Source organism: Pavona decussata, unplaced genomic scaffold (assembly GCF_977016875.1).
Source record: "Pavona decussata unplaced genomic scaffold, jaPavDecu1.1 SCAFFOLD_100, whole genome shotgun sequence".
Taxonomy (NCBI): Eukaryota; Metazoa; Cnidaria; class Anthozoa; order Scleractinia; family Agariciidae; genus Pavona; species Pavona decussata.
Window position 1 is genome coordinate 2,010,475 of NW_028145515.1, and position 21,232 is coordinate 2,031,706.

The 21,232-nt window shown below is 38.8% G+C and overlaps 1 protein-coding gene across 3 annotated transcripts; it reads right to left on the reverse strand.

Moving 5' to 3' along the window:
- Positions 1 to 4,843: 4,843 nt before the first annotated feature.
- On the reverse strand, positions 4,844 to 21,006 carry LOC146472293 (uncharacterized). 3 transcript variants are annotated; one of them, XM_085119720.1, is made up of 15 exons: positions 20,541 to 21,006; positions 19,385 to 19,488; positions 17,924 to 18,976; positions 16,888 to 17,516; positions 16,380 to 16,601; positions 14,850 to 15,036; positions 13,409 to 13,678; positions 12,494 to 12,538; positions 11,824 to 11,856; positions 10,137 to 10,214; positions 9,188 to 9,292; positions 8,471 to 8,521; positions 7,690 to 7,719; positions 6,782 to 7,072; positions 4,844 to 6,133 (listed from the first exon to the last, which is right to left on the reverse strand). In XM_085119720.1, the coding sequence occupies exons 2-15, from the start codon at positions 19,443 to 19,445 to the stop codon at positions 6,057 to 6,059; spliced, it is 3,132 nt and encodes a 1,043-aa protein (XP_084975846.1). In that variant the 5' UTR covers positions 19,446 to 19,488; positions 20,541 to 21,006; the 3' UTR covers positions 4,844 to 6,056. The 3 variants fall into 3 exon arrangements, with proteins under 3 accessions (XP_084975846.1, XP_084975845.1, XP_084975847.1); XM_085119719.1 differs by having other exon boundaries at positions 13,409 to 13,720; positions 20,541 to 21,000; XM_085119721.1 differs by lacking the exon at positions 10,137 to 10,214 and having other exon boundaries at positions 13,409 to 13,720; positions 20,541 to 21,001.
- Between the last annotated feature and the right edge of the window lie 226 nt (positions 21,007 to 21,232).

Genomic DNA, 21,232 nt, shown 5'->3' on the forward strand with positions numbered 1-21,232 from the left:
TCTCCCTGGGGAAAAAAGGTAATAAAAAAGGAATAGGCTCTTTTAATCCTAGGATGAGACTCTCAGGAGGGGTGTTAGCGAATACGCCTTCAGCTAAAAAGCAACTTTGAGAACTCAACAGGATGACAAACAACTCCAGTTACACGGTTCCGACAGAGGAAACAAGTCCCGCTTGCTTAGTGTACATTATTCGTCCCCTAACCAATCACGTCGCTTTGGTAACTGCTGTCATCAACGCCATCTTGTCGTTTGTGGCAATGGCGGGTAATGCTCTAATTTTGGCGACAATTTGGAGGAGCGCGTCACTCCGAACTCCATCTTACATTCTCCTCGGTGGATTGGCATTCACGGACTTTTGCACCGGATTAATCACCCAGTCCTCCTATGTGGTTTTCAGAGTGGCTTCAATGACAAACAATGTGCGGCTCTTTTGCGTTGCTCGTTCAATTGCTCTCAACTCTGGTCTCTTCTTCACTTCTGTTACAACAGCCAACATCGCATTTATGGCGATCGAAAGATGGATACACATGAATCGTCACTCCCTTCTAACCAACCGTCGAGTCATTGTGATAGATGGCGTTATTTTAGTTTTTCTACTGGCTCTCGTTCCTGGTAACCATGTTAACATGCGCATAACGTGGATAACGGCTTTATGTCTCGCTCTATTATCGATCTCAGTGACATCAGTAACGTATTTCAAACTCTTTCAGTTAATTAATCGCCACCGGCACCAGGTTAAAATGAGCGAATTGTCACACAATTTCACTCCACCTCCCGTCAACGCAGCAAGGTACAAAAAATCAGTATTTACAATTTTCTTTATTCTGGTTGTGTTTCTCTTGACCAACCTTCCTTACGTCTGCTGCGCTGCAGTGGTTTATGCATCAGGAGATGTGAGAGAAAAAACTTTAACAGCCCTTGATGTTTGTACAACTATATTGCTTGCCTCTTCTTCTGTAAATCCACTTCTCTATTATTGGCGAATGAGGGACATTCGTGAAGGAGTTAAATGCACACTGAACGCCGTATTGAGACGCTAAAATTATTGCCGAGAGCAACGTTTGACAACGGCCAGAGTAGTACATTTAATACTACCATAAAATCACTTGAATCATTTGATTGAAACAGTATGTCTGAATGGTTCTTGCTTTCAAGAGGAAGATGCGACCAGAGAACAAGACGTAAAAAAAAACGGGAAAGTTAACCAGAAAGTCCATATCGTACACCTGTTCACTTAAAATGACTTAATTAGCATTCAAGTCTCAAGCACCTTAAATAATTTTTTTACCTACCGTTTTTTCTTTCCTTGACTCTAGCTATAGAAGATTGCTAGAGGTCAATCATTTAAACAAAGTCTTCATTGAACTTGTGTCTGAAACCCCTTTTTAATGCTGCGTCAGTTAACATTTCTGTTTTTTTGTTTTGTTGTTGTTGTTGTTGTTGTTGTTGTTGTAGTTGTAGTTGTTATTTTGTTTTGTTTTTTAGGGTAAGGGGTCAAAACTATGCTGAATTTATAAACAAAATATTTTTCAAAAATCATCACTTGTCAGACTTGTCATCACTTGTCAAAGATTGCAGACTGGCAATCGAAAGCTCATCATAACCTTTTTTAACTTTCAACCAGAGAACGCTTAAAAAAATTATTTAAAAAAATTATTATTTTTCCTTTCACTGAACCACCAAATGCTTGAGAGGAAGATGTCAAGTGAATTTCATAAGCAGTGCGTAGTTTCTAGCGATTTTTCCATGACACAGAGAAAGAACAGTTGGAAAATGTAGCCCAATACTTTATAATTAATCCAATAAGTTGCAATCAGATCTATTTCCATCTTGGCTTTTAGTAGTTAAAGTAATACTAAAGCTAGGTGATCTAGCCCCCTTAAATGTAGAGATAACCTCTGGAGGTGTATAAGCCTAGGGAAACTGGAACATGTGCCTCATGTCGAATTCTTTGTTCGCAGTAATGTTGATTTGTTTCATGAAATAAATGTGCTACACAGATTATAGGCTTCCTCAGCGAGGTCTGCAGGTCATTCTTAAACGCGCACACCAACTGCTCAGCAGGTTTTCTGAGTTTATTCTGACCACATTCCTCAGGCATAGTGAAGAACACATACAGCCAGCAGTCTTCATTGATTTGCTGTCTGACATGTCACTCGTTCATTTTAAGACAACGTAATTGTCGACTTTGAAGCTTTGTCAAGAGCTTTCAACGTTGCCAAATTCTTCCATTATGTACAGTATATTTATGTCGACTCTGTGCACATATTTAAAAAACGTATACTTGTTTCTTTTAAGTAATTTGTTGTAGGTAAATACATGCCGCAGATGGCAGGAGGCAATCTTGGTGCACCAACAGTCTGCCTGAGTATCACATCCGCCGCTTACTTCAAAGTGTACCAAATAATTCTACGCCATAAGCGACAAGTCCAAGCTAACGTCCCGGCTCAGATTCTCGGTCAACCAGCGATCGACTTGGCGAAGTATCGATGATCCGTGTGCACCATTTTGTGCATCTTAGCAGTCTTTTATATCGCGTACATTCGAATGACTGTCGATATTCTTAAATTTTCGAGATGAATTGACCCCAGCATTTTACGAAGTGTTCAATGCCCTTGTAGCCTTGCATCTAATGTCCTCTTCGTTGAATCCTTTGCTTTACTTTCTCAGGATGAAAGACATTAGAGATGGTGTTAAGCAGATTGTGAAGAAAATTGTATGTAAGAATTGTGTACGTTGATTCCATCAGACAAAATCAATTAGAATAATCGCTAGTTTTCCCAGGAGAAATTTACTCCTCATCCTTCTAGTGCGACTAAGTAAGATTAAGCCATCGCTTATCCTTCGAATGCAAAACTGAGAAAACAGTTCTTTGAAGCATCTACTCTGAAGGACACTAAGCAAAGTGACAATTTGCTGCGGCAGATTAGCGTGAGAAGTTTTTTTTCCTTTCGTTAGTTATTTTTCACACATTTTAAGAAAAATGATAACGTTTTGATTTTGAAACATATTTCGACAGCTCTTCTGTCTTTCTCAGTTTAAATTGTAAAGTACCAAGTGGAATTTATAATTAGTACATACAAATGCTAATGGAAAGAAAAAAGTGTGAATGACCCTTGTAATCTATGTACTTCATTGATCTAAGATTCAATAGGAAATGTTAAAAAAATAGAAGAAAAGAAAAAATGAATATCTCAAGAAAAGTTAACGAAAGCTGTAATTTCTCATTTTCCCGGCAGTTTAGATTGGCCTCAAGCAACAACTGCTAACTGTAAACAGGGCCACCCAGTGGTTCGCTTATGTGGGATATCTGTTCGGAAAGACATAACCTGCCTCAGAAATTCGGGTGAAATTGTGAAGAATTAACAATTGTGAAGTTGAAATTGAATTAGTGAAATTGTGAAGCTTTTTCTTCAGCGACAGATCACCTCAACTTTCCGCAACACTGAAGGAGAGGCAAATACGTCGTTAAAAGTACGACAAGGAGGGCAGCTAGCATTTTCGGAAAGCCAACAGCAGCTCGTACATTCGGGTAATAAGATTCCGTTCCCTAAAATTTGTGGCAATTTACAATGAACAGATCGGACACTGTTAGCTTTCACAATTTCGCTATGAAGAAGCCATCACATTACTGATGTGGCAATGCAGGAAACAACATTTTTAACGATCTCGTTGGGGCCCCTGTGCAAAGCAACTTGGCCCGGTTGTTCGAAAGCCTGATAACGCCAATCCCCGATTAAAAGTTTACTGAGGTTTTCAACCCGATCAGTAAAGATTATTTTAAAGGTTCATTTTAATCTAACGGTAAAGAAAAGTCTAATGCAAAACTGAGGGACAAAAATCTTTTGACGAATCCTTAAGGATTAGCAAATATATTCCAATCACACGTTAACCCAGGATTAGCTTAATCGGGTTTTGAACAACTCGGCCTTGATGTCAGTCTTTTTTCTTGGCAATAAAAACGTGCCAAAGACAGCTATGAATGCCATATAGGAATCTGACAGATGTTCTTAAATTCATTGCGACCAGTTTCTTTAGCAGAAGGTAAGTAACAGAGAACTTACAAGAAAGTCAGATTAATAAGGAAAAGCAAAAGTTTACTTCACGCTAGTAATTTCCTTTGTTTTCTCTTCATGATTTAGTAATGTGTTTGAGAAATTTATTTTCCGGCCAAATTTTTAAACCTCGGCATCTCGCTCGATACTGGCAGTTATACAGGAGAAACATTTCTCACTTTTTTTTTTCTCAAAAAAATGAAAACAGTCTGCAAGTCAATTCGTGTATAAATAAAACATAACCTTGTTTGTTTCATCGTGTTTCGAAAACACAACAGAACTCCATTTACGGCCACTCCATTAATATCGCCTCCTCAGTATTTTGGCCCGAGCGAAAGACGGTTGATATATGCCAAGATTTTCATGGGGTCCCTCTGTTCACACTTTTAGTCATAAGTTTAAGAGTATGAAAACCTCAGAGGATTGTATAAAAATGACAACGATTTAAACTTTGTATCATAAATGAAAATAGCGATATATCTGTAGGCAAACGAACCAACACTATTCAGAAGATACACCGTTTTAGAAGTTTTATCTAAATGACAAAAATGGTTACGTCTATTAGTTGTTTCAGTGAAAACATCTATACGAACTGTTGTTGTAATGATGACAAAGGGGAGAGAATAGTCAAATGTTCTGGTGTTCCTATAGTCTTAAAATACTTGGGATAACAACTAGATGTGAGTATTCCAGGTATTTTCCACTGTAGAAACTATAGGCAGAAAGGGTGTAATCATCTAGTGCGAACACACCACTCAAAATGCTAGACACAAGAAACAACAATGTTTTACAATTTATTTATTAATTTCATTTGTCGTGACAGACTCCTACGTGCGAGTAGAGAGAATTAAATATTCAAACTGAAAAATTATATGAGGATACATATAATTATCGTGATAAATGTTTTTTTTTAACATTAAAGAAATACACTTTACAGTCGTGTGCTTAGTGACCTGGCCTTTGAGTAGAAGCGAGGCTGGAGTTGACTCTGATTTGATACAAATGTTAGTGCTTTTCATAAGAAAATCGTGATGTGCATATGCTAGCTAGTTTGTAATTACATATAATAGGCAGTTTCATCCTTGCTCTTACTGAAAGGACCGGTCAACAAGCACACAGCTGTAAAAAGGGCTACTAAAAGCCTCCTGCCTTACACATTACATCACCAGTATAGTGCGCAACCTCGGCGTATCTAAAAAAGCAAGAGTCGGCTGCTCAAACTACTATATATTGACCTAATCCAGACTTAACATCAACTTTAAATTAAGTTGTATAGCTTCTCAATGAGCAGTTCAAACTTTAATCCTTGATTAGCATACAACCAGACAAAGGTGATAGATCTATACACAGTAACGCTCAGACATTGTTAAGACCCAAAATTGTTCCGCTGAAGACTGTCCACCGTCAAGAGATTCCAGTGCTGACGTTTCGAGCGTTAACCCTTCTGCTTTGACGAAGTGCTGACGCTCGACACGTCACCACTAGAATCCCTTGTCGGTGACCAATTTACAATTTAGTTATCAACTCTGTCGATAATTAAACCAAATATAACCTTTTTCAGTTTGGTTACGACGTCTTACAAAAGCAAAGACACAAATAGCTCTTGATAAAAACTTTTACTTTAATGGGATAGTGCTGTTGCGAAAGACTACACATTGTGTGGCCGATTTAATTTGCTCGATTCACTCAGAGTGTGTATCCAAGATTTATTTATCTTGACTGGCTCAACTTAGATACTTGATGTATAAACTTGAAGCGTTTTGACCGAAACCATTTCCTTGGTTGGGTTAGCAGAAATTAAAGAATCAACCGATTTTTAAAGCACCTTAGCAAAACTTGATGATTTTCCAACGTGCTTTCGTGACGGCGATCTGTATCCGGAGTAGGGAGGCCTTTGTTCAATTGTACAATATGCACCACTTTAAATCTCTTTATAGGAACCCAACGTTGCCTCTGCAGCCTTTCACAGTTATAAGCCACTGACCATGGAGTGGTAGTATGTTAATGTTTTCTCCTCAGAAAGTGACGTTTCATCTGTTTCAGACGAGCAATACCACCACGTCGAGAAGGTGGGTGTCCTAAAAAGACACAGGAAATGTCATACGACAATTAGTTTTAAGAAGTAAGGGAATGACTAGAATGCTGGAATGTTGTAGAGGTTGCATTGTAAGGTTCACGAAAACTTTCGCTTTGCATTTCAGTTCAGCTGAATACAATTATGTGAAAATAACAATAAAATCTGCACCATGTTCGGCTTTCAGATGATTTATTATGATTATTAATGTTATTGGGGATTGCATCACAAATGACAGGACTAAAATGCTACCTATAACTTTGGCCTTTATCCGATAACGACTTACTTCCAGTTCAACAGGAAAGCAATTTCCTATGAAAAAAACTGACCTTGAGAGAAACTATGAAATACCGTACCACTTTTAAAGCAAATAAACTAAAGTGACTCGGCGGCTTACCAGGGAAATGAACAAAATTAGTCTATACAAATTGCAAAATTGTTTCCGCTTCACAACTCAGTAAATTGTTTCAACTAATGTGTTGTCAACTACAATTTTTTAGCTGTCTCCAGAGGTTGTGGTAAATGGTTTTCAGCCTATCGCAATGAGTGTATTATCTTGTTTATCTCACAAAAGCTCATGCCACAACTCAGCTATACAATAACAGTGCATGTTCAGAACGAACATTCTTTTAAGATAGGATTAACAACCCACTTGTAAACTTGTACACCTCCATGCTCCAGGGACCCCCTCTTCCGTCTGGTTTGCACGCACCTGAGGACCCGTACATATTGTATACCTGCAGGATATCCTTTCCGCCCAAACACTGGCCACCGTTTTCCAAAGCAAAGGCCGGAAATCCTTGAACTTTTGCTATCAGTGAGCATTTCTTTATTGCAAATTTGCGCGCCTTGTAGTCGTTTCCATCTAACATTGGAAATATTCCTTCCAAGCTGGATAAGGCCCTTTCAGGCTGGTCTCTCCAGCAACCGATGCTAAAATAATCTGGGAAGGGAAAATCATCAAATGTGAAACGCTACTTGCTTAATTAAAGGCCTTAGTGGCATTTTTATGCAAGTAGGGAAGTTGCTTTTGCGCGTTTGTGGAGGAATGATGCCACAAAAACCTACGTAGAGTAAACAGGCCACTATCCAATGCTACCGGAAAAAGCGACCGCCGCAGTCGTATTTCCTGAGGAAGATATTATAAGCCAAACAACCGAAAACTAGTTATATTTACGTCTACAGTTCGTCCGATCTCAAAATGTTGCCTACCGAGTTAATGATATCATCATGTATCATCAAGTCGGCTAGAAGGTCTAAGTGTTAATAACTGTTTAAAGGACATTACTCTCTTATAAGTATTGATGTCTGTGATAGCCTAGTTCAGTGAAGAGGTATTTGACATTTAATTAAACAAGTTGAAATCGAAAGGTCCAAGCTTCATAAAGACAATCTGGAAGTTTAGTGGATGCCTTTAACCAGCTAAAAATACATTTATTTAATCCATCTCTATTTTGAAATTTTGTCTTTGTTGTTGTTGTTGTTGTTGTTGTTTTTGATATTCTTATTTTTGTTACTTCTGCTGTTATTATTCCTAACAATTACATACTAAGCACTAACCTGGAGCATGCGCTCTTCTCATTGTTCCATCTAGATAAAAGAAAAAACTACTGTTGTCACGTTTAATAGTTACAGATGTACATACTTCAATACTTTCGTTAGTTCTCTAAACATTTCCACATTGAAAAACAATCTATTCCACAACTGTTAAAGTGAGTACTACCTTTTCTGACGAAAACGATTAGAACCATACATCTACGTCTACCAGGAAAGTACAGGCCCTCTGTGTGAGGCCGTATGCGCTCTCAGACCGTGCCTTCTTTATAATTTGTTAATTTTGTTAGTTCCATTCACCGAGCTACCCTTAAAAATATGTACATGTACCCATTATGTTATATAATTATGTAGACATCGTTAATTATCTCGCAAAATTATCAAGTCTCTACTTGATAACATGTGGAAAAACATGATGATTCACAGTACGGAAAAAGATGGCTGCCCATTTACCACAATGCTTTGCGAACCTAACACAGCCAATAGGCACATAGAAAGCCACATTTTTTTGAAAAATTCGCCCCAATACTAACAACATTGTGTATGCTAGTTTTGAAGTTCTTGGAATTTTTTTGTGCGTTTTTATGAGCGTTTTTAGGGTTTTCGTACGCTAAGAATTATGGGGAAATGCACCAGTCGCCATCTTGTTCGGAACGGTGGATTATGAAGCCCGTTGGTTCGGCCAATAACAAAGCACTAAAATATGACCGTATAAAAGGAACAATCGGTATGAAGAGTTTCCTTTCATTGTTTCTGCTTTACACTTATCACTAAAGAGTCTTCTTACTTGTTGGTCTAGAAGCCTGGAATTTCCTCTCCCTTGTGTTATCCACCGGTTCTAAAAGATATTAAAAACACGTCGCAAATTGTTAAAAAGTATTACCTCAAAGTTTTTAGTTGCTATGACTTTTGCTATTTATCCCTTTTGGAAAAGGGGGTTAATTACTAAAGAAACTATTGTGTTACGTCGGTGGGAAGACCGTGAAGCGCTCTGACGAAGAGCTAACGCTCGAAACGTCAGCACTTAAATTTCTTTACCGTGCAAAATTAACTTATCAACTCAGTGGATGTGATAAAACCTTTTAATCTCCGATAGAATTTGAATTAATATGATGTGACTCAATTTCTCAGTCTGCTGATGAGAATCTTCACCTCTAGAGTGTGACATTTCAAGACAGTTTCTGTTGCTGAGCAACAATTTCTAGTGGTTGGTGATCCGCGCTAAATCCATCGACACTTAAATAAAAGTGATTTTGTTTTGGTTTTTTTGGTCACCTTTTTTTTTTTAATCTTCCCCCTCACTCCCTCCTCACTCCACTTCCTTTCTCTTCTAGCAAGGTGATTATAACTCCAACAAAAAAGCATGACAAGACTGAGCCGCAATGAACCATTGGTTAGCCTTCTGGAGTTTTCTCTCTCCAGTCTGCTATAGTTCAGTATTACATATACAGAAAAAGAGTGACAGTCTGAATGGGGAAGGGGTGGGTAGGTCGAGGGTTAGTACCTGGAAGTATTTGTGCCAAGTTGTTAAGCTGAATGGGATTCAGCAGGCGCTGGCCTCCGTGTGTTTTTATAACTTGTGGTTTCACGGTCAAGTGTGGATGCGGAGCTAAGGGAAGAGACACTGTTTGTTAACATGAATGGAACAGTTGTACATGTCTGCCACTCTAATAGGTGGTAACATTTTGTAAAGTTTGTAAAGTGCAATCAATTTTTAAAGTACAATCAAAGGTTTATTCTCACATAGTCAGCTTTTTTTTTGGTTTATATGTTGTTGACATGTTTTGATTTAGTAAGACGAAGATACAACTTTAAGGGCAACAACACCACCAAAGAAACCACCTATTCTAAGTTCTCCGTCATCTAATTTTCATATGGCTGATTACTAAATTCTTTGAGGTTATCGTTATACTTTAATTTTTTATATTCTAGCTTTTCCCCTTGAAGCCTTAATTTTAGTAACTTTCGAGATGTTAAAAAGAACTCGAGGATATAAAGTCCATAATTTCGAACAAGGGGTCTGGGTATTTATTTATTTCTTTTTTTTTTTTTTTTTTTTTTTTTTTGTCTGTGCAGGGATAACAAATCTTTCAAAGTACAGGTCTGTCGATTAAGCGAAATTACGTAACCCCTCAAAAATTTGCAACGTTTCAAAGAGAATTCCTGGCAAGCCTTAGACAAATTCAGTTAAAACAGCAGAATTCTAACTAGTTACAGTTTATGTCTATTGTTAAGAGCTAATACATGTTTCCCTAAACTTCCTAATCAAATTTTCGTTTAAGATAATTGACCAAACTACCTTTCACGTTATAAACGTTTCAATTTAGTGGAGAAAACGTTAACCTCCACACTAAATGAATTTGACGTCTTTCGTTTTCCGAAAGTTAACGAGACCTCAAGAGGAAAATCCAATTTACCATGAACAAACCCCACCAGTTAAATATTAAGCCTACTTGGACTCATGCGATGTCCAGTCCTTTGCGGTAAATTCTCGGCACCTAGTACATGCATGCGGGTCTGTCCTTTGGCACCTTGGGTTAGGTTCAGGTAACAATGTTAGGAACAACTCAGTTGATCGCTGGCAACATTGGTCGGCTGATAATTTACATATACGTCGCACCATTCCCGCGGTCTTACGTTTCATATTAGATTCAGAAAGATTTCACAAAGAGTACAAGATTGAGTATGAGTACGACTTTTCAAATCTCGTTTGTGTGGATTAGATAACCGCTTGTCAAACCAGCATTAGTTTTGTAGGCCGGTCTCCTTATCTGCTGGTAAACACCGGGAAGGGGTGAGAGTTTTGGGGATGTGACTGACTTCAAAAATTTGAAAGTCGGCATACTTGTACTCAATCTTGTACTCGTACTCTGATCTGAAGGTCGCTGTCAAAAGTCGTTGCAGGTGTTTTCACTAAAAACCAAGCTAACTGAAGCCGCCGTTACACGTTGAAACTTTTAGCTGAAACTTGTGTGCAACGGCGCTGCGAAACAAGTTTCAGCAGGCGTTGCACCGTGTAACATGGTCGGTTTCGTGAAACTTTTTCGAACTTCCGTTGCGAGACAAGTTTCACGAAAAGTAGAACCGCTTTCTACTTCTGCAACGGCTCGCAACGGCCGCAGTGGTGAAAAAACAAGAGTTTCACCGTGTAACACCACTTCGTGAAACTGGTCTCGTTCGCCGTTGCACACAAGTTTCAGCTAAAAGTTTCAACGTGTAACGGCGGCTTGATGTTGTTTTGCAGTCAAGCTGACGCTCTTTTTTTTGTCATCCTTTCTTAAGTTGTCAGTGAGCAGTACAGCAGTGACAGATTTCGTTAAGATTTTCCATCCCAAATAACCGAACGTCTTTAATGTTCGAATGAAAAGAGTAACTTTGACTTCGAATTGTCTCAGGTACGAGTTCAAACGAAAGGACAGTTTTTGTAACATCTTGTGGTTTAATTCGTCTCTCGTGTGATTGGTTTTCTCTTTCAAAAAGTTATTTTCTAGGAACAAATTAATCAATTATACTGAGAACAAATTAATCAATTATACTGAGAGTTTACACTGGTATATACAGTTGTGGCTCTCCATCCACTGTTTCATATGGTTGCAATGGTATTTGGAAAAAATGATATTTTACGGGGGTTGGGGGAGGAAAACTGAAGAACCCTGAGGAAACCCTTTGAGCAAGGACGAGAACCAACAAGAAATTCAGCCCACATACGGACGTCAACTTCCGGACTTGATTCCGGGCTACAACGGTGGGAGCACAGGGCCCGCACACAAGAATGAGCAGTTGCCCGGCCAACGCCAATAACCCTCCAAATTGCTAAGATTTGCCGCTTTCATCCTCAACGAGGACAAAATATAGAAACCGAGGTAAGTTTTGAGCTTAGATGTAAATACTCCTTGCGATATTTCGAAACGAGACTTTCGGTATTCCCGTACATTTCCTCGCGTTTCGAATTGTGTTGGCCCTGTTGTGGAAGGCGAGTGCTCTCACCGTTGCGCTATTCCCACTTCCCTAAATGCCTTAGAGAAACACTTTTTGGAATCACCTTTCAATGCAAACAACCTGAAGCAGACGCAGAGTGAACTTTTTATGTTAAGTGATAATAGCAACTAAGACAAACACGCGTAATTGCCATGTACTCACCCGAGCTTCCATTTGATGAGGTAACAGCCACTTCTGGAAAAAAAAGATGCTCAATTAAATCATTTTGTTTACCGGGTTTTAATTATAGCTAACATAAGAAGGATACCATTGACCAAGAAAATTTTTTGTTCTCTAAGTGATTCATCTTGGCAAGTCAAGGATTTTTAAGTTTTCATCGACGATTAAACAGCCTCGAATAAACACAAACTGAAATCTATCTGGTGACACAAACAGATGGTGACAATGTGTTATGCCGCCATTATTTCTCATACTAAAATCCTACCAATTTATCCTCGAAAATTTGCGAACAAAATAACATTTTTTTAGCGTTGGGACGTTGAGTTCCATCCAAACTAGTTGGAGTATTATTTCTAGCTGAAATACTAACTTTACTTTTCTATTGGAGGTCAGCTTTTAAAGAGATTTTGTTTTGGCAACTCTCGCACGCCCAAAACCGCAATTTTATCCGGGCTAAGCAGTTTAAGGCTTTATTTTTGTTACGATTTTCTTTAATGTAAATACATTGGGATTGACTGCATACTGGAATTGTATTAATATTAGTACATTTTCGACAGTATATGCAGAAAGTATAATTATAAAAATGCTGTAAAGGTTTGTACTTTGCATTAAAAGTTAAATGTGTTAAAAAGAAAAAAGATTGACAGCATACCTGGAATTTTTATTTTCAGTCCTGGATTAAGTGCATTCTGTTTAGCTGAAGAATTAAAAAGGGACCTGCTTGTCATTTGACAATTACCTCGAAATATTAAGAGCAGACTTTTGTTACAGTAAAGTAATATTTCAACTGTTGAATGAGAATGCGTGTAATTGAATTGGTTACTGAATTAAACTTCGAAATTTCAAAGGATTAATTTGTTAACAATCGAATGTACTCCTTGCGATCAAAAACTCAAATACAATGTAATAAGAGGAACAATTGAAATATATGACCAATAATCTACGATGTCTCAGGTACCACAGGCTTTAGAAGTTTTCTGCAATCTGTGATTTTTGTTCATGAAGCGATGTTGATTGGCTTTCGAATGACCAAAAATGTTTACTCGCAGACTCATGAAACTTATGACCTTATTTGCAACTAATTCTATTTAACATTGATAAAGGTCACTACAAAGAAGCGTTTTTGATCGTTTTTGATCGCATGGACAGCGAAAAAAATAAAAACGACCTAAAACGGATATGTGTCGACGAATTAAATCTTCGTTTTCTAATTAAAAAATGATCAAAGAAGAAATCCATATGGACGGTGCCAGACGCCATGAGAAGCAGGGTTTCTCGTTTAAGGAAACAACTTGACGTGACAAAGGGACCAAACTGAAACCACCGACCGTCGAATCTTCCGATTGAAAATCTGATGCCTACCACCTACACAACCGCATCTCTACCTGAACTTCGATACTACAGTGCTATTTCTGTGATTGTATTATTATATTTAGTGACAAAACCACACTCTGGAGAAATTCAAAGTTCTCTCAACAGAAGTCAAAGCTAACATCGCTTTCTTTCCAAACCCCTATCTCTGTTTCAAAAATAACCTATCTCGGTAAGTCGGCCTAAAAGACTCTACCTTTCTCGTTATTCTTGGTCATAAAATTGACTTCCTGTTCAGCTTGTTTTTCAAGTTCAGTCAATGAGTTTGTGTCATCTTGCACAGGTTGCTTCTTCTGAGCCTTTTGGGTCGTCGGAGCGGCAGGTGTAAACGCCAGAGGCCTGGTACGGCTTGGTCCATCATGCGCAGGACCAGAAGTAGGTTTTTTTGTGCTTGAGTCTATGAGGGCAAGCAAATCAGTTCCCAGATCCTCAAGGCTGTTCGTCTTATCAGACTGTTTGCCACCGTCTGATACAGGAATGTCGTGAATGAAGATAAGTTTCTTGACACCTTCTCGGTTTGAAAAAAAGATAATAGCATAATAATTCAACCGTCAAATCACGTCGTATTTGAGGATTCTAAAGAGAATAAGCAGGAATGGCCGGGTGGAAGGCAACCAATTATTGAGGCTTGAGGAAGAGATGAAAATCACGGGACAGAAAGCCGTTATTCTTTTCTGAACCATCACAGTGTAAATAGGATAGACGTTACTGTCAAATGCTATTTTGGGACTATGTACGAAGGCTCGCTTCCATAATGAGGTTCAAAGCAACTCAGAAATGGCCTATTAATTAGCGATCCTGCCCAAAGTCCTAATCATCTGAGCTGCAACTAGATCTTTATACACACCACTACTAAAGGTCTGCAGCCATGCAAACTCTTGTTCTCACGCTTTCCTGCTGATAATGAACCACTGATAAACAACTTTATATTTAATCGGACTGTGGTTAATACCCACCATTTATTATATAGTTACGAGCGTTTTACTGGAAAATACACCACTCTTAAAATTCATACGAAACTACATTCAGGACTCGAGTGGCGTGATGATGATGATGATGATGATGATGATGATGATGATGATGATGAAAACTTTATTAAAGTTTTAAGCCTTGTAGCCTGGGACAACACCTATACTAATTAGGGGACACAACTTAAAACTAACTAATAATAATGATAGTAGTAATACTAGTGATACTGTACAAGTGTGCGTAAACGTCAGTTACAAAACTAAAATCTAAAATCCAGTCTTTAAAATCTTGGATAAAATCTAATACTTGTAGCTAAAGAAAAAACATTACATGGAACAGAGGGTACAGCCCTTGCAGCTGGTGTCCATTATTTTGGTAAGATCTTTTGTCCGGATACGGCTTTTGAAAGCTTTGAGTGTCTTGGCAGATCTATCAGCCGTGGACAGTTTTCCCCATAGTTTGGGTCCAAAGAACGGCAAAGAGTGCCTACCGTAAGGGACAGTGTTATATCTTACACGGTGGCTTGAAGATATTCATTTTATTTAAAAACAATATTTTACTCACTCGCGCTGTCTTTACCATTCGAAAATAAAATTCATATCTTCGCGCCGCCGTGTATAATATCCCCCATATCTTGACTACCTACTTTGTCAGTAGACTATTCTTACCTTTTCTTTTGTTGGCCTTGACAGCCTCGACTTGCAGTTCCCTGATGGCCTGCTCTGTCGCCTTCTTCAGGTCTTTCAGAGTGTCCATTTCTGACTTCTCGGTTTCTTCCTCGTCCTCGGAATATTGGTAATCGGATTTCAGTTTCCGCAACTTCTCTCGGAGTCTCCTCAGTTTCATTTTCAGTTCCTGGTAAAAAAAAAACAATGAATTAGTTTCTAGAATAAAGGTACTTGTGTCGGTAGGCAAATCGCTTCTCGATAAATCGTACATAATCAGTTGCCTTTTGAACAAATTTACTCTTTATTTGGAGTCATGTGTATTAGGTTTGCTGCTATTGGTATCAAAATAAATAGAATCAAACTACAATCAAACATGTGTTCAGATATATGAACGTTACAATGTGAGCTCTTCAATCCGTTAACTTTATTAGAGGATTAAAAAAAATTCCTTGTCGAACAGGGCCTATCCGTGTTTATTTCTTTCCATCTAATGTTAATCATGGCCGTATTACTGAACCAAATTTTTACACCCATCACAGGGTCTCAGCTACGTATTACCGAACCGTATTGGAGGATCTGCATGGAGCTTATTCATGAGAATCGGCAAAAAGTTTAACTGTGAGCTGAGAAATGGCAGATTTTTAACTGATAGCTGAGAAACGTTGAGAAAACTATCAGGTGAGATGTCTAAACTTTGCCTGAGCATAGAGTGAATTTAACTTGCAATTAACTTCCCAACTGAACTATGTATTTAATTCCTGGAGAATGAGTTGCTAATGAAGTTGGCTCAGAGCTCCTCTCAAGCTGTTTCTAGAAGTCGGGAGGTCATCATGATCAGAAGATCATAAGCACTGTTCGCAAATTCTCAAAAGAGATTGGAATCACTAGCAAGTTCTTTGGAATCTTCGAATGATATTCGACACTGTTCAGCTAATGAGAAGGACACCGTTGATACGATACAAAACCGAAAACACACGTGGCAAGTTGGAGTTAATTGAGATCCGTCAGTAATTAACTGGCTAAAAATAACCAAAATGTTCGCTGATAGCTGAGAAATGGTTAACATTTGAACTGATCAGAGCCGAGAATCCAGCATCTCCATACAGACCCTCGTATTACACACCACACTACCACACTAGCCTCCCACGCAGACATTGTTAGGGGACTCGGAGGAGGTAATACGAGTCCCCTGAAAACGACTTCGTGGGAGGTTGACAGGGGGGGTCTCAATTTTTTTTTTAGTTAGAAGACAGGAGGAGATTTCAGGAACCGGCAAACAAGCTAACATGTCCCATAGATAGACTCTTCGACCTCGTCCCAAGATTGACAGACATTCCAACAAGTTATTATTTGTTGTAATAAGACGTTTTAGTTGTAGGGTCTTATTCACAATTCCTTGGGGGAAAAGCGTTACGATTTCATACCATTGATTTTACTGTAGGAATTATGATGAGCTTTGCATGGACTGAAAATGGAAGTAAGACTACGTGAATCGATCATTCTTTTTTTCGTTCTATGTATTAAATTTACCTTAAGTTTTACTTGATGTTCTCTGTGAGCCTTCAGTTGAACTTGAAGCGCCATGTCAGCTGGTGAGATGTCTGCTGTTGAAAACGTTGGTCGCTTCGGCTTGTCACTGGCGTGCGCATGCACCGTCTGACCTGGCACTATGGGGGCAATGGCCAGTGGACGTTGCATGAGATTTGGGAAGCTTTGCTCGTCGGATGCGTCAGAAGGTTGTGCATCTTCTTCCTGGAGTAACACGTACAGATGACACAAACAGTAGTGGTTATAAGACCAAGAGCGACAAGACTGAAAATAACGCATCTTTTGCAGACCTCAACTTCTAGGGATAATAAATTAATCTATCTAGCTTTTGATCTATCATTTTCATTTATGTCATATTTTTAAACTTTCTAGTATTAAATGCTCCTGCAACGTATTTACCCATTTTATTCCTGTAGCCCCAATGAAGCTTTTCTTCATCAGTTCATCAGATCAGTTTTCTATTCTAATTTAACATGAGTGTTACTCTTACCTCGGTGTTAAAGTCATCCTGGCTTCCCATGGACCCTGCAGCATGCCCTCCGTGGTGCATTCCCCCTATTTTCATCCCGTGCCCCATTCCTGCCATTCCCATAGCTAATCCCGCCCCTCCCATCCCTCCTATTCCTCCCATGCCTCCAATTCCATTTCCCATCCCTCCCATTCCATTTCCCATGCTATTTCCCATACCTCCCAGTTCTTCTATACTATTCTCCATTCCATTACCCATCCCATTACCCATTCCATTTCCCATTCCATTTCCCATCCCATTTCCCATTCCATTCCCTATCCCATTTCCCATCCCATTCCCCATTCCATTCCCCATCCCATTCCCCATTCCATTCCCCATTCCATTTCCCATCCCATTCCCCATCCCGTTCCCCATTCCATTTCCCATGCCAAGGTTCATCCCGAGCGATGCAAGGTCAAGGTTCCCCAGGTCTCCACCCAGATTATCGTTGTTGTTGTTGTTGTTATTTATACGACCCCCAACATCTCCCATTCTCCCTCCTCCACCTCCTCCCGCTCCGCCCATTACTTGTCCTAGGAGCTGCTGCAGGGAACTATCGGACATAGCGTTGCCTCCCAGATCATTAATTCCATCTATGCCCATATCCATTGCTGAAAAAGAAGTAAACCAGACAAAACGTCCATCAAAATATGATAACATAAAGTTTATGTTTAATTTTTGGTAACTTCCCATTGTTAATTGATCCTTCTCTAAATAGGGATACAGACCTTAAGGTTTTGGAAGTTTCCTCTATTTTATAAATCGGGTTGTTTGGTAATGCAACAAATTTGTTGGCACTCCGTTCAAGAAAGGGACTGAGTGTGATTTGTATTTTAATTTGTTGTCACTTTGTACAGTTGTGCAGTTTGGTCGATTATCCACAAAGGCTTAGTGTATTTGTCCTTCGATATTCTGCCAGTGAGCTTTTGATATTTGTACGCGTCGTCTAGAAAAATACGATATTGAAGATGTAAAAGGAGCCTCTTGTGTAACTTATTAAGTTATCATTAGAACTTACAGCCTCCAATCCCCTGCCTACTTCCACCAGCCGCCGTCAGTTTCCCTTCCAAAGAGTTTTCCAGATTACTGTTTCCGGCATATTGCTGATTTTGTGCTGTTCCACCTGTGAGTGAGTCAAGCCCATCGAAACCCGTATTTGCTCCCATTGAGGCTGTATTAGCATTGTTACCCAAAATATCCAAATCATTGTTCTGATATCGACTTATAGAAGAAGTCAACGAATTTAAGTCAGTCGTCCCTCCTCCTCGTCCTGCAGCATCTAAGTTTGATAGATAGTTTAATCCCGCTTGAGAGGTCAAGGAGTTCAGCTCTGCTGCAGACAGATCACTCATTGTAGCTGGACTTTGAGTATTACTTGTCGGTGAACTGTCATAGTTTGTACCAAAAGTATGTCTGGTATCTAAGACCCCATTCCTGTCAGACCCGTAACCCGCTGCAAGCATTGTCCCGAGACCAGTACCATAGCCAGTGGTAAGACCCGTACCTAGACCCGCACCGTAGCCCGTTCCAAGTGCCGTACCTAGGTTAGCACCATAACTGGCCGTTGGTGTACCAAGTACTAATCCATTTCCTAGACCTACACCTCCCCAATTTGCTACTATAAACTGCTTTTTCCGCTTCTTGTGGTCTCCTTGGTTCCTCGCCCATCGAGGGTTATCAGAAAGAATTGTTTTCTTAACGGAAGCTTTAGGTTTCAGCGACTTTTGTACGTCCGTTACAACTTGAGGCCGTTTCTTGCCATTTATCCATTTAGATGGCCCTTTCGCCTTGGTCTTTGCTTGCTGCGTCCAATAAGACTTTACAGTTACGCTTTTAGCATTGTCAAGTGGTTTTTCCGTAAGAGTGCCAATCTTCCTTGCATTGACTTTAAAATTATAATTACTATGGTAATCTCTATATTGAGTCCTTGGAGGGACATTGTGGCGAGTCCAAATATTGGTTCTTGGAAATCTTGGTACCAATGAGGTGTATAAATATGGTGCAAACTGGTTTTGGCCCCTTGAACGTTGAAAAGTTTGGGTTTTGTATGATCCTTGAAGAGATGGTGTTGCTGCAAAGGAAAAAGCGTCATTGAAGTCATTGAACTGAGGTTCACATATTTCTTTAGAGGCACAAATTTAGCGACCAGGGACTTAAATTCTTATACCTTCCACACTTAAAACCCTTTGATTCCTCACTTGCAATTTTACAAGTACAAAACCAATTCAGCCTGATTGATAATTGACATAAACTTCAAGACTAGCTTAGCTTTTAATCGTGCGGTAATTGACCAATTACTTTGTTGACCCCATGGCAACAAATGTATACAATTGTTCATTTAAACACGTTTTCAAAGGAATAGACGTATCGTAACTGACTGAAAATCATTTACCATAATTCCCTGGAAACTACTCGCTTTATTTTTAAAGAATATTTATTTCCTTCTTCTCATAAGTTTGTGTAAATATTTTTGAGTTACCTGATCCAGTCAGCGACCATTCCACCAGCAACAAGGACAACAAACCCAGTAAATTATTCATTACAAGCGGGGATTTTGAGGTGTTCCTTCACATGGTTTTTGCGCTAAAAATACAAACAGAACGAAGTATTTATATTCTAGAATGGCTTACTACTTTTTCGATCAAATAAAATCTATAGAAGAGTCCAAAAACCCTTTTTAAAAGTGTGTGTTTAAGTTTAAGTTCAACGAGTACCTGTTTTACCAGATTCGTGTCAACAAGTTGGTTCAAACTAACAGGTGTCAGTTTTCAGGATTTTTAAACAACTCGTAAAGCAAATTCCAACTAAATAACATTGAGTAACCCCTCCGTTACCGGAAGTAAACGTAAGGAATAACTAGTTCTGGCCAATTTCGAAATAAACGGAACAAACAAACAAACTCATTTTAGTAACATCGAATGGTAATAATTGTTGGGAAACAATGGTATTTTTTACAAACTGAATAGTTGTATATTTGTCCGAACGTATTTTCCAGAAATGGAACCTCTTCTATTGCTATTTAATTCACGATAAAACATTTTTTCAATTTTCTTTTTTCCAAATACGTAGACAAATCATACTCCTTCAAAAAGGAAAGTGAAAGATAAATGCTGAAAGGCGTTTAAAAAAGTGGGTCATCTCGCAAGTATATTTTCGGTTGGCGGTATATTCTATCACACTTTATAGTGTGCGTTTAGTCAGTGTTTTTAGACCTCAAGAACAACGACATAAACATATCGAATGTCCCATGGCAAACCTGGTCCAACGAGGGAATAGTTAGAAGCTGAATACAAAGATAACAACAGATTAATAGATTAAAGTCCAAACAAATCGGTTAGAATATTGCCTTCGTGTATCAATAAATGTTATTAACCCCTAAATTTCAAGCAAGTTTGAAAGACCATTGCTTCCTTTATTACAATCGGAATAAATTAAAATTCGAAAGGAGGAGCATTTAAGAGGTAAGAGAAAAAACTGAGATACAGTCGAGAATTATGACATATCCATTGCAAGCAAAATGTCGTAATTCGTAAACACAGAGTAGACCACACAAGTGATAAAATGTCGTGCGACAAAACAAGATCGATTATCGCAAATATTTTTCGTATTTTTATACAAATACAAGGTTTACCTACCATTTGCATCTTCTTGATAGACAAAACATTTCATCTTTTGATGTGATCCGCCATTATCTCTCAAGACTCGCGATGCATCCAATATCACGAGATATGGACTGTGACAATCACTTCCAAATTTGGACTTCCCAAATTATCTGATACTTGAATTTTTTGAATTACCTCAGTAATATATCGACTGAAAGTCGGCAGGGCGGCCACAAAAATTTGGAATCACTTCTTTGGGTGACAGATTTTTGGGACAGACATTTATGTTGGAACTCCCTCGTGAAACATATAAGGTGAAAAAGCTTTGAAATTAAACACCAGTTTGTACCAGTTTTAGCCGGTGGCGTTTCTCGCATGAATTAAAAACCATTATTGCTTCTGGCAAAAACGTTTGGGACCTTAACTAGCAAACACTGAAGGAACCTGATGATTCTCGTTCCTCTGTGACCGCATTATATTATATTATTTTTGTCCTCTTAGAAACGTTTTAATGATTGCAAAACACTCCATTAAGAAGGGGTGGGTGTTGTTTGTAAAGGTTCAAGGGTGTAAATGCAATCACTTGTTGTCATGTTTGACCGCCTTTTGTACGACGCACTCAAACAGACAACATACTTACACTGTCATACCCAAGTTTCAAGTTTACTGTCTTACGACCAACGTTTTTAAAGCCAGAAACAAATATTAGCCCTCTATCATAGCAA